The sequence below is a fragment of the Phaethon aethereus genome (assembly GCF_964289735.1).
Source record: "Phaethon aethereus genome assembly, chromosome: 1".
NCBI lineage: Eukaryota > Metazoa > Chordata > Aves > Phaethontiformes > Phaethontidae > Phaethon > Phaethon aethereus.
Window position 1 is genome coordinate 175,283,612 of NC_138575.1, and position 13,958 is coordinate 175,297,569.

At 39.4% G+C, this 13,958-nt stretch overlaps 1 protein-coding gene across 1 annotated transcript in view; it reads left to right on the plus strand.

Moving 5' to 3' along the window:
• The window catches only part of TBC1D4 (TBC1 domain family member 4), a gene marked incomplete at its 3' end in the record, with an annotated part of 111,382 nt that overhangs the window by 88,753 nt on the left and 8,671 nt on the right, over positions 1 to 13,958 (plus strand). Inside the window, exons 12-16 of the mRNA XM_082014256.1 lie at positions 5,163 to 5,323; positions 6,238 to 6,447; positions 10,018 to 10,176; positions 11,761 to 11,919; positions 12,391 to 12,635. Coding sequence (XP_081870382.1) covers positions 5,163 to 5,323; positions 6,238 to 6,447; positions 10,018 to 10,176; positions 11,761 to 11,919; positions 12,391 to 12,635 — 934 coding nt within the window. The remainder of the gene's footprint in view (positions 1 to 5,162; positions 5,324 to 6,237; positions 6,448 to 10,017; positions 10,177 to 11,760; positions 11,920 to 12,390; positions 12,636 to 13,958) is intronic.

Sequence of the window (13,958 nt, forward strand, 5' to 3'; positions counted from 1 at the left end):
ATAATCTTGGCTTTTGACAAGTATGTTGTGCAGTGTTTAATATTGAACACAAGCATACATGAGGATAAAAAAAAAAAATCCTGCCAACATAGAGGTAAACAAACAGGAATTTGAGAGCATAATCTGTTTTCAAACTTTTGTTTCTGTAACTTCTGGAATTTCTTACTCACCAGCTACTCCTGAAAGCTAGGCTATTGGAATAATCTGGGTTTTTTTAATGTAAAAATAAAAGTAGCACTTTTAAAAATGGGACATACTTCAGCATAGGTTTGACCAGCCCACACTGTTTCTGTTCATTGCATTGTTATGCAAGGATAATTTAAGCTGATTTATCACCACTTGAATTTGAACAGATTGTTTTTTTAAAACAGCTTCATTTCTTATGAAGAAAGTAAAATACTTGAGAATATTCTTTAAACAAAATAGTAGAAAGTAATTACTCAGAATAAAAAATATGATAAAAGTGAGAACCTATAGAGAAGTGTAAACTGATTGGAACTAGTTTTTCTTCCTCCTGGAGGGGAGGAATACTTCATGTATGAGGCTTATATATAAGCTTCTGCCAGCTTAAGTCCTGGGAGTTGAAATATTAGCTGTCTTTCTGTACTTGATCCGGAGGATTTTTGGACCATCTCAGCCTCCAAATTGCAAAGTAGGTCTAGTTGATTCAATTGCTACATAAAGCAATCAAGAGAAGAAGTTGAAATGAAAGCAAACTGGGGAAAGATGCAAACCTTGGCATGAGCAGCAACAGTATTTATTCTCAAGTCACTTGGCTTGCATGGATTCAAGTGAAAAATAATTCAGATAAGTATTGTGTAAAGAGTTTATAAGAAATGGGGTAGCTTTGTGTTTTTTTAAATATCAGTCTTTGAGAGCATTTTAGAGAACAGTTTTGGGAAAAGATTTGAGTAATTGAAACCAAGCAATAAGCATGTTTGTAATCTGAACAAGTTTTTGGGGTTTCTTCTTTTTTTTTTTTTTTTTCTTCTAAACTAGCTGTCTCATGTTTATGCTATGCATTTCTGGTAGAATAGAGAATGGGATGGTGCTTTGGTGAAACTGATCTGCGGTTAGCTGAGATGAAAAACTTAAATTATCAGTATTCTGTACCTTTGAGTACTTGGGTTATCGCTTGTAACAGTTTAAGGATAAAAGTACAGACTGAAATATTTGAGGCATTGTATTGAATTTATAGCTTTTTACTTTTTATTGTGTTTAAATTGATGAATGCATTTTGGTTTCTGTGTTGGGTCAGGAGCACAGTAAGCAGCCTTATGGAGAACCATTATTCTTCAAACTGAACTGTCATGAATTTGTCTTAAATATAGAGTATTACATTGTTATCATTTTCCAGAGCCGCATGGGAGGTCTTTTTAAGTGATTAAAACAGGAACAGTAAGTAAAATCAATTGGAAATACTCCATTTTGTGGAATTTCTCTATTGAACTGTTTGGCTTTGCGCTTTCATATGTCTGTTTTACTAGAACCTGTACCACAATCTAGTTATCATTTTCTTAAAATAAATAAATAAAAGTAAAGTTAAAAAAATCAATTCTTGCAATCATGTTCCAGTTTGCAGTTCTTAAATATCTCTTCTGTAGTTCATTAAGGTTTTATATACTGCCATCTCTTAATCTTGCTCAGTTGCTGGTAGGTTGCAGCAGAACAGGAACTTGTAGAAAGTAGTTGAGTTTTTTTCTTGGTGGCTATGTCACCGTATAACCCAAGAAATATTCATCCTCTGTCTTGCCCCAGTGTCTAGGCTTTATAATCCATAGTTTATAGAGCAGTTACACATTTCTTGAGTTTGAGGTAGCAACTTTTTCTAAGAGTGGAAAACGTCATTAAAAACGAGTTAACGATTGGACTATTTTTCCTAGTTGACCTTGCAACATGCTTCCCGTGTAGATGTTTAAGCATGTATGTTGTCCAGAACAGGGTCTTGTCTTGAGAATTCTTAAGAAGAATTTTTCCCGTGAGTGTTTGAGGTTCATTATCAGTGCCCTGATAGGAAAGTTCTGAAAGTCTGTTTCCCCAGGTTGGGAAGTAGTGAAAACTCTGCTCTGCTTTCCAGTAGCAATGACTGAACTCAATTTAAGAAGTTGTTATTGTTGCTGTTGTTTTGAAGCTGCTTTTGCTCTTAGTCTCTCTGCTCACATTAATAAATCTCTTTGTTTTGCAGGGAGCTGATAGCTAATGGTCAGATACTTTTTTTTTTTTTTTTAATTTACCCCCACCCTATTTAGAGAAACTCTATGAGGTGTTGCTGGCCTGTCTAAGCAGAGCACCTACCTGCCTGGCTGTTAAAATCCACATCTACCTTAAAACCTGAAGTAATCTGGTTTCTTGCAAATATGACCAAGTGTGAAGCCAGGCAGTTGAGTTTAGGTGTGAGCGATGGTAAAGTCTAAGGACTAAGTATTGTGCAACTCCTGTTTCAAGGTGAGGAATATGTAATTGAGTCAACTCACCTGTTTTTTATACCAACCTTCTGAACCATTTCATCACCGGATAGGAGACACTACCGTTTGACTTTGACTTCTTCCTGCTTTTACTCTGTAGGGTATTGTTTCACACCTTCAGATCTGATGTTAAGCTAGGATTTGTCTGTCTGTTTTGAAATGGGGAAACTTTCTTTACTCCCTTTCTAGCCTCCCTTTCCTAAATCTCAGTGTTTTCACAGGTGCCCTTGCCTTCCATTGAATATGGCAAGGTATGCACATGAGACTTTCAAAAGTTTTCCTCTCATCACTCATCAGGCAGCTCTATGAAAGAGGAAGTGATTAATGTTAGTTGCTCAAAATGGCAGGGGACTTTTGGAAGGGAGGGTTTAACAACAGAAACAGAGGTCTTCAGAACTGTATGGTTTGCACACTGCATGAGGCAGCACATGTGACTAATTGATCCCACTGTAAACTCTGCGACTCAAATGGTGTGAACAGCTTTGTTCCATACCCTAAAATAGCCACCCTCTTATTCTGACTTTGTTGTAAATTTTACCACTGGTAATTGAACATTATTCTTAGGACTGTTTGCTTGTTTAGGGGCACAGTAGCTGAATGTAGGTTTTTGTGCATAGCAGTAGAGAGAAAGTTTTCATTTCCTTGTTACATAGCTTTTATTTAGTAAGCCCTGGAGTGACTTAGTTTTTGTGTTTTAACGTGTGATATGTAAGACGTGAAATAGCAAGAAGTAGTTTTGTTACAGTTATTTATAGAAACATGAGTTATAATGATTAATATATCCAAACTTGATACCTTATTTCCAAGAGTTGTTGGACTGAAGTACCTTTGGAAAACAGCAGCTCTAGATTCAGAATTAGTTTTGTAGTCTATGTTTAGCTAGTGCAAGCAGTGGAAGCTAGTGCAAGCTAGTGCAAGCACCACCAAAGACTGTTAGCCAAAGAAGATTGTCACAGGGTTTTCTGTAGCTATTTTGGTTAGCGCAACGTGAGGCTCTACTGAGACCACCTACTAATAGTATGACACATAGGGAACTGAGGCACTGTAGAGACTAAAATGGGAGTAGAGAGTAATTTGGACTGTTAACCAGGGCTCCCAGCCCATAGCGCTGTTCTTAGGGGAGAGCAGGTGCCTAATGCTGGGTAGGTGAACTTGAAGACACAATTATTTCTCTGCCAGCGTATGGAAGCAGGGTCTGAGACCTGTGTATGATAGTGAGTCCAGTTTGCCCACTGAGGCTTACAGATGTCAGGGAGCTGTTGTAGATCATTAGCACAGGGACATCTTTGATCACCAAAAAGGCCAATTCTAGCTTGGTGGATTATTTTTTGGCACAGCGTATTTGATCTGAAAAGTGCTGATTGAAACGGTGTAGCTGGTAGAGAGATGTAGCTGAAACTTCAGTAAGACAGTCTGCCTCCCTTGCAGATCTCTCCTTTTGTGCAAGCCAAATGTGGGGAAACTAATTGCAGCTGGCTAAAACAGCGATTGTCTGCAACTAACTTACCACTACAAACACAGTGAACACTTAACCTGCTGGGTTTTCCTTTCATCCATCTCTTTTTAGGGACTTTGCACTGTAGCATGGAAATTCTTCACAGAATGAAGGTTTGAGTGTAACTACTGCTGTGTTGATATAGCAGTCTTCCGTGTGATGAAGCTGAAGCTGCAGACACAGCTCCCCGTATTTGATGCTGTCTTCCTTAAGAAGCCTGTGTCACGCTGTTGATGTTGCATGGAAGGATTTGTGGCAGATAATCAGTGTACCCATTGCTATATGAGATCTGTGCACCTACTCTACTACCACAGATGCAAAGTGATGAATTATTTCTGAAAGTGACTCAAGTACTTATGAAGGCTAAATGTCCTTTCCTCTGGCAACAGTCAGTAGAGAGGCGTGCGTGGTGTCCTCTTAAAATGACTCCCAGCAAAGCTTCCCTGTATCCTCTCCTTGCCTTTTCTAGCAGCATAACCTACTATTAAAATTACTGGATAAATATATTTCTACATGGCAACTGGGGAGGAGATAAGTTCCTTTCAGGTCATTGTGGTATGAACTGAGCCTGCCCTCTGCTTGCAAAGGCTATGTTCCTTCAGCTGGAGATACTGATGAAGCATGAGGACATTTGGCCTCGTTTGTGCAAGTGAAGTGTCCACTTCTTAAAGCATAGGAAAGAGGCTGCGTGAGAAGGCCCAGAGCATTGCCTCCAATGAAATATTGACTAGAGAGCTCATCATGCCATTTAAAATGGCACTAAATGGAGCATTGTGCTCTGCTAAAGCAACAGCTGTGCCTTTAGGGGTATTACATCAGATTGCCCCTGTAAGACTAATGTATGGCAAAGCAAAACCCATTGTTGTCCATTTTAGAGGTTGAATATTACCATGTTTTTCTCTTAGCTTTTCAGAAAGTTTAGCTTTTATTCTGAGCTTCCAGATGAACACTTCATGAATGCTGTGAATTCCTCCTGATGATATATAGTGCAAACATCACAGCACTGTGTTACAAGAAAACGACTGGGCACTTGCAAGGGGAAGCTCACATAAAGCATGCTTTGCCTTCTAAAGCTTTCCCGCAAATGCTCCTGCATTAGTTGTACATTAGACAGACGTAATAAAGATTATTTTGTTTTGTTTTGCTTTCCCCTCCAAAGATGACTGACTTTGATTACCCCATCTCCTTTTTCTTTCCTTCAGTGATGGGGAGGGAAAGAAAAGAACATCAACCGTCTGCAGCAGTGAATCTCTAAATGCTGTGGGGGCCACACTCACACCTCGCCGCATCTCCTGGCGGCGGAGAATATTCCTGCAGGTAGCTTCACCTATGAATAAATCTCCTTCCAAGATGCAGCATCCAGGTCTGTGTGTGCTTTTAAAGAAAATAAACAAGCAGTTGTTACTGAATAGTTATTACCATAGTGAACTGCAACATGCAAAAATATGAAAGGGAGAAGGGAGTCAGATACAATATTCTTGCTAGAACCTCACTTGAGATCAGTTGTGCTCAGATGGCTTTAGGTCTTTGTTGCTTCAAACAAAGGATTCTGTCATCAAAAACAAATTAATTGCAACCTGCCATGGCTGCACTGATAGCAAGGAAATGAAGAACTGCCTCTTGCTGACAAAGATATCCTCTTTAACAGTTAGCAAATTTTTACCCTATTATGCTTACATAATAGCAGTGTTTGCAGAAAATAGTAATTTTTCTACCTTATCCTTGTACTGCACATAGCACCTGTTGACTGTGTTAATAATTCTTATAGCTTTAGGTCATTTAGGGTAGAAAGCTCTAAAATATCTGAAATCCTGCTATATTGATGTATCTGCATTGGCAGAATTCACAGCCATAGGTAAATGACAAATTTTATATTTAGTGGCCATAAAGTTCTATAGCGCTGCCTATAGTGCATCTTAGCAGATGGATAAAGTTGCGTTTAGTATAGAGCCTGTGGTTAATCACAGCAGTAAACAAGCTCAGCTGTAAAGGAGACTTTATGGATAAATGCCTGTTTGTAACTCTAGAGGGAGCTAGCAGGGGAAAGGGTGACCCTTTATTTAGCTTTGTTGAATTTAAATATAATGTTATCTAATTTAAATAAAACACTTTATTTAAAAATAGTTCTCTACTGTTGAAATGCATTTTCTCTGTCTTTGGAATCAGTGCCTCACTGCTGAATGCGGAAGACAGCTATTTTTGTTCTCCTGTGACTTAGATTTTCATGATATGTCAAACAATCTGAGTTTCCTGTAATAGCATTCTGATTCTTTGCAGATGGACATGACGGAAGTGAATTGTTACCATTATCCCCTCTTGCTCCACCCTTGGAGGAGGACCCTTTTGTTCTAGTATTGCAAAATGAGGATGGTCCAGATAAAACTGGAGAGAGGAAAAACTCAGAAGAACTACAAAGTCTGTGGAGAAAAGCCATCCATCAACAAATTCTGTTGCTTCGAATGGAAAAAGAAAACCAGAAGCTGGAAGGTTAGCTATTTAGAAAATACCCCTAAAAACTATTACAAATTCTGTGGCCTGAAGTTGAAAACTGTACTGGTGTTGGGTCCCTCAAACAGAGGTCTGCTTCTGTAACTTTTTGGTTAGCAGTGCTAGAAAGAAATGTGTTCACCTGTCTCACAGTCTACCAGGTTCTCTGTCCACCTGCCAACTCTTAATGAGTCACTTTAGTTAAAGGAGAAAGTGATAACTTTTCCTTTTTTAGTGCATGTTAGACAAAGGTTGCTACAGTCTGTGTTCTAGCTGACTAAGTCTAGGAATTCTGATGTGAAGGGGAGTAAGGAGAACAGACGCTTTGTGAACACTTAGTTATGGTAAACCTTACCCTCTATATCTTGTTTCAGTCCTTTGTATCGCATGACATTTCTGTCCAGGCTTTCTGTACTTCATTAACCACATCACAGTAGTAACTTATAAATATTTGAATCCAAATGTGATTTTTGAGCAACTGGCTCTTGAGGTATGTCAAAAAGTCATTTTTTCAGAAGATGAGATGATGTACACTGAAAATTGAGTGCTGTTATTGAGGGATCTGAAGTTGGCCATGCTGACTTGTCAGCTGCCTGAACTTCTGGCTAAGATATTTTATTATGACTGGTCTATGCACAAATAAAAGATAGGATGCAATGTCTGTCCTAGCAAATAGAAGTTCTTCAGTATAATAGACTAATAGCTTTTGGTGCAAGTTGAAAATTTCAAATGTCCTCTCTGCAATTGCTGCCCTCTTCTTCTCTTGGATGGTGTATAACCTCATTATATGGTACTCTGATTCTTCAAACAAAACATAATGAACTGGTAACAATCAGTTAACTGTTTTTCCCTCTTTACTGAGAAGGCAGGAGGAGGAGAGAGAAACAGCAGGACAGAAGTCTTTCCATGTCCCTACAAGCGTACATCTTTGAATGTATTTCCTACACACTTTCCCTCTGTGCACTCTCTCTATAGTTTGATTCCTTATTGACATACGCTTCTGTGGAAACTTCTAGATTCATAGGAAACATCTATAGAGAATTCCGTTTTAACTTCAGGCAAAATCTTCATTTGTTGTTTTAGCAAATGATCAATCTACTGTGGGGTGGGGAAGCTGGACATCTGCTGTAGTGACTAATTTCATGTTATTCCCTCTGGTAGTATGAGCTGCTGAGGGACAAACTCTCTTCTGTACCCTTCCTGCGTGGCTGGAGGTACTGAAAACTGTTAAATCTGTCCAGTTCCGTAAGACTCAGTTGGAGGTTATTTTTGTTCTGTAACTGATAGGTAGAAAATAAGTTCTTCCTGCCTGATCATTTGTGGTGAAAACAGCAGCGTCAGCAGGGAGACTCCAAACTGGCACCCATCTGCCAGCCCACATCTTGGTTCATGCTCCAAGGAGCATGTCTTCATTCTTGTATGCAGGTTCATAAGTACTGCTAGTGAAACTGGTGCTCTGGCTAGCTAGAATTCATCATCTAATTTTCAAAGGGTGAAAAGTAAACTGTCTTAATGCCTGTCTCTAGGCTTCCTTCCTATGGGCTACTGTAACGTGGGCCATTTTATGGACAGGACATAGGCAGAACTGATACATTCCAAACAAGCGCTGGTTTGGGCAGTGGTTGGCATCCTAGCCTACAATTAAATGTAGATCTTGGGAATAGGAAATGTAATAACAGAAATGCAGCCATTTCTACTTGAAGCCAGGTTCCAAGCTGTGAATTTATTCAGCTGTATGTGACTGGTGTAAAACTGGAATTGCTGTGGAATTGTTTTCAGTGGTTTTCTGTTAATGTTTTGTTGATTCTTTTATTTGCAAAATATTAATAGAACCTCTTTTCCTGTTCTTTTTGCTGTCGAGGAGACTTGAATACAATTAGCTCTTTGTTTTACAGAAGGTAAGTTCTGTGAATTGCACAAACTTGCTTATTTTTTTTTCTAGGCAGCTAAAAGCTACTTTTGACAGTAGATCAGCTGGAAATATAAGAACTACAAAAAGTAGCAGGCCACCTAGCAATGATGAGGAACAATGTTAATAAGGATGGTTGCAAGCAACAAAGATTGGCATAGGAGGTAGGGCAAGTATGATCAACAGGCAAGCTTGCTGACTTGCAGTAGGGTTAACTGCAGAACCAAAGTACCATTGTCTTAAATCTATTGCATAATGCTTAAGAGAATGAGCATTCTCAAATGAAATCATACAACAATAGGGTAGCTTTTAAAATTGTCCCAACTGGACTGCAAATTCTTGTGATGAGATCATGTTCCCATTTTTATGGAAGTGTACTGCACCTTGCATAACAGTTGCTTCTACAAGGCTGCCTGTAGCCTTGGATAGATATGGTCTTACTGGTGTAACATAAAGCTTTTGGAAATAAATTATCACTCACATTTTTTGGAGTGTGCTAGGCAATGATCTTACAGATTCACCCAATATTGGCTATATCCAAAGTGTGCCTATTAGGCAAAGGAACGGATTGTCTTGTTTTGCAGGTTGTATAATAACATAGTGAGAGTTTGCTTGCACCTGGAGATGATGGTGGGGAGGGGGCGTACATCTGCAAGAGGAAGGAGTCTCCTGCAAGGAGCAAGTACTGCACACAGATCAAGGCAAATTTGGGATAAACTCAATTGCAGCTTTCAGAGGTCATGTTGTGAAATGTACGATTCAGTCCAATGGTAACTAAACCTGTTTCTGTAAATTAAGACACATTCAGGTTTGATTCCAGTTTTTTACACCAATAGTGTGAGGAATTGGAGTGTTTTTCTGCATGCATATCATGGATAACAAAATAACCACAGTTAATTTCTCAGTAATGGAAATGAAGGCTGCTCCCCCATGAAATTCCAGAGTAACTCTGCCGCTTTATTTCAGAACTAGTGAGTCCTGTGGAATAAATGTCTTGTGCCGGGTAGTCGTACACAGCAAACCTTTTAAGTATACAGCAACATGAGTTCTGTTCTTCAGCACAGATGTACCTTTCTGGATATGGTTCATGTTGATTCATTCTGTTTACTTCTAGTCAGCTTGATGATGCCAGGTAGCAGTGCCAGGAGCTCTTATGACTCTCTTAAGGGACATGTAAAAACTGGGACCAGTGTGACAGACTTCAGTTTAGGAGACTTGCCTAGTTTGCTTGTCTGAATCTGTAATACAAACATTTGTATGTTTGGGACTTTCCATACTAAAACAATTGTAGTTGTCCAATATAAACAAGAGAAAATTGATTAAAGGTGGTTTTGCAGTTGAAAGAAGCAGCAGATGTGGTGAAGTTGAATGTTGAGTGGTTTTTTCTTACTGCCCCAAGCCTTAAAAACTGTTCTTAGGTACTTCATGAATTACTAATGTTCATGGCCCAGTAATAGAAGTTAAATTGTTACCTGCAGCATCTTATGAGAAAAGACTGTTCCCATCTTGGCTATTAACTGATGAATTTTAGGTGTATTTATCCCTAGTCAGATTATCAGATAGATATATCTAACTGAATGGGTTTTGCGTACTTGATGTCCCTTGTAATTTTCTGATGTTATGGTTTTCCGTATGCTCCACATCTGTGTTCTGTGCTCTAGCAAGCAGAGATGAGCTCCAATCAAGAAAAGTTAAACTGGACTATGAGGAAGTTGGTACATGTCAGAAAGATGTCATAAATGTTTGGGATAAGAAGTTATTAAACTGCAGAGCCAAAATTCGATGTGACATGGAAGATATTCATTCCACTTTGAAAGAAGGTATTTATGTAGGATGGCTTTTAACTATGCAGTCTGAAGATTTTTTGTTGTTGTCTTTTGATACAGAAGTAAATCTTCCAGCAATACACTTTTTCCAGTACCACAAAATCATGAAAAAATTGCCTCCTTTTTGCAAATGCACCCACCTCCTGCTGCCAAACAGAAAGGTTCTGCTGTGTCTACAGCTTACAATGTCAGCAGTGCAGAAACACGTATAGTCATACTCCTGAAAGTAGCATCTTGTGCCCATGTAGTATTACATCAAAGATTGAGCTTGGCGCTTCTGCAGCTAACACTGTGACCTTCTGGTTTCTGCTCTGTGGCTCCCATCCAAATGACTCCAAGTTTCAGATGCTCTGTTTTTACTTAGTTACTGAGAAGGCAGGAGCGTAATGTCTAATGTGGACTGTACCCAAAACCCAGGGGAATCACAGCTGAGCTTCAGAGACTCAGAAGGACCATATCTTGTGGAGTCTGGACTATGGTCTTTTAGTATTTTGTTTCCTGGAGTGAAAGGCTGGGGATTTTGTCTTGAAGTAGGTCTTCGTGTGGCCTAGCCGTAGGCCAGAAGGGGAGCCAGAGGAGGGCCTTGTTACTATAATGCAGATGTAGAGTCTGATTGCACCACTGTGCCTTCCTCCATAGAATCTCATGTCTGTATTACAGACGCTGAAAAACAATATTTCAGTGTAATCTGGCTGTGGTATGGAAGGGAAGTTTAAATTGCTACCGAAGAAGATTGTGGTAGAAATAAGGTGGTTCCTGTTAGTGACCTGCAGAAGACTGCCAACAGACATCTTTCCTTGCTGCTCTATCTTCTGATGCTGGACTGCAGTTCAGAGTTCAGAAAAAGGATATGCTTTTTCTAATTTTTATTCATGTTAAATAATTATTTGCCTGGGAAGTATTAGTAGAGTTGACAATTTATTTTGACTCGCAAAGGTCAGTTTACAGAGTCGGGGGGATGTATGCAAAAATCCGAAAGTAGTATTTTAATTTAGTTTATGCTTTCACAGATGCTTGGCTGACTTGAGAGACATGTTGTCTTTCAGTATGAATGGTTCTGTGTCCTTCCTTTGATAGGCAGCATTAATGCTTTTAAGTTTGAACCAAGCTTTTTGTTATCTGTACATCTTTCTCCAAGCCTGTGGGCTGACATGAGCAGCCCTTTGGGAAGCGGAAGAGGAGGTGGACCTCCCTGTATTTTACACCTCTGAGTTTAGTTCAGCCTTCCTCAACAGGACGGTCTGCATTCTGTGTATAGTCATGCATCTTTTCCTGCTGGAGGCTAAGAGCTCAAAAGAGCGGTGGCAAAACAAGGGATGCCTGTACTTCAGTTGCCCAGTGTAGTGCTCAGTGTAATTACCGTAAGTTTGTAGTTAATGTTTAGTTAGTAGGACTGAGCTGTGGCTATGGAGGGAATATACTGCAGGGTGGACAACTTCTGAAGCTGACTGTTTGTAAGAGATCCTCCAGAGTGCTTCAGCCAAGTTTATGACAGGCAAAGATTATGACAAAGCAAATTCTTGTGTTACAGCACTAAAAATACGCCCTTGCTTAGGCCTCTTGTTTTTTGACCTACAGGTGTACCAAAAAGTCGTCGGGGAGAAATTTGGCAGTTTTTGGCTGTGCAACATCGAGTCAGACACAGACTGCCAAACAAGCAGCAGCCTCCGGACATCTCTTACAAAGAACTTCTGAAACAACTGACTGCTCAACAGCATGCCATCCTTGTAGATCTAGGTATGCCTGTTTGTACCCGGGAGATTATTCTGACTTGTTTCATGTGTCTGAGTGGAAACACACCATTCTTAATGGAAGCTGTTGCTGGAGCTGGTTGCTGCTGTATCAGCACCACGTTCTGTGTTGTCAGGATACATTCTGTGTATGCTGCTTAGCGTCCTGTAAGCAAATGATTTCTTAGGTTATGCGGTTTGTATTTATGCTCTTCTACATCTGTCTGAAAAGAGAAATCAAGCAGTTGCTTCTGCAAGTTCTTTGCAGATAAGGGTATGAAATGAGCTCAGTGAATACAGTCTAAAATCAGGGGTAAATTACGGGTAAATGACTAAAATCAACCTGCATATGAAAGCAAAGAGAAAAGGTCTATGGGAAGAGACAAGTGCTGGTTGTCAGACAGATCTGTTTTTGGTTTTGTTTTTGTTTTTTAATGAGAAGAATTGAATGTCAATTACTCTTCTCTCTTTACATCAGGACGGACATTCCCTACGCATCCTTACTTTTCTGCTCACCTGGGAGCAGGACAACTATCACTCTTTAATCTCCTGAAAGCATACTCTTTGCTGGACAAAGAAGTGGGTTATTGTCAAGGTATAAGCTTTGTAGCTGGAGTGCTGCTTCTACATATGAGTGAGGAACAGGCCTTTGAAATGCTGAAATTCCTCATGTATGACCTTGGCTTCCGTAAACAGTACAGGCCAGACATGATGTCGCTACAGGTAACTCAGTCTTTCTTAAATGAGTTTTGAGCTCTCAGAGGTTGCTCATGTTCTGCAGGGTCTTATGAAGCTTCTTATGTTGTTTTGGAGGTTGTGAGGTGCATGAAAATGTTATTGTCAAACCTTTCTCTGACTCTGAATTTACAAACAGAGAAGTTCAGAACTTGTAGACTTTTCCTGTCACACGTCCCCATCATCTTCTGTTTGGAAACTCTGCTTTCTTTGCTATTTTGCTCTTCCTTTTCTTTTCCTCACTTTTCTCTATTCCTTATGCCAAAAAACCAATATGCATGCATCTGTATAGATAGAGTTTAAAAATAAATTTGATTTTGTTTTACTTCAGTCCGTAAGCACTTAGATGCAGATTTTTCTCTTTTAACTCCAAGTCAAATCAATCGTGACACCCAGTGGCCAGTCAGTGTACTCCACATTTGTACTTGGGGCTGCTCTGTCTTGTTTCATCGTTTGCAACTCTTTTCTCTTATCGTCCTCTACCCTACCACTCTCAACACAGAGAGAAAACAGATGAATTTTTAATCAGATTTCCTATGAAACGATGCATGCTCTGCAATATTAGTCTTTTAACAGCTAGCTATAGATACTCAGTGCGGCTTAGGAAGGAGACAGAAAATCTTTCAGATCTGTACAAACTTCAGGGTTTAAAGTTTGGTAAATCCTTCACCTTGAGATGCAGCTGTCCACTGACTTAAATAACTATATGCTGTAAGTCCCTAATATTATAAAAGGATATACCACTGCTGAGTTAAAGCTTATAATCCACAGTGGAGAAAGAGAAAACTAAGAGGCAGATACAAAAGTTTGGGGTTTTTTTTTTTTCCATTCTCCCTGCATAGCAAACACTTATAATTAAGTAAAAACTTAAGGGGGAGTTTCAGTCTGTTTTTCATGGGCAGCCACTTCAGGCGCTTATTTGGCAAGTGTCCAGAACAATGGAATAGACTGTAGGTAAAAAATTGTATGTGCTTATTCTAAAAATTAGAGGAGTGTTTTACTCTGGATGTGAGTATGCTATAACAAGTTTGTTGGGATGAATTAAAGGTGAACAGCCATAAAGAGCATCGTTCTGCTTCTTCCCTGTCCCATTCTCTCCACCCCCCCAAATATGTTTTGAACAAGTGGGTGTCAAAGTGTAATAAATGCATTGTTGTGGGATTTTGTTTTTTCCTCCTAGAAGATGCTCTCTTAGTGTTTGTATGTTATACTGCAGTTCTAGACTTTTAATAACATCTTATGGTTTGAAAGCGTTCAGATGTTCAGGATTTCACTTTTTGATGTAAATGAGTCTGAAAGTTTCATTGTCAG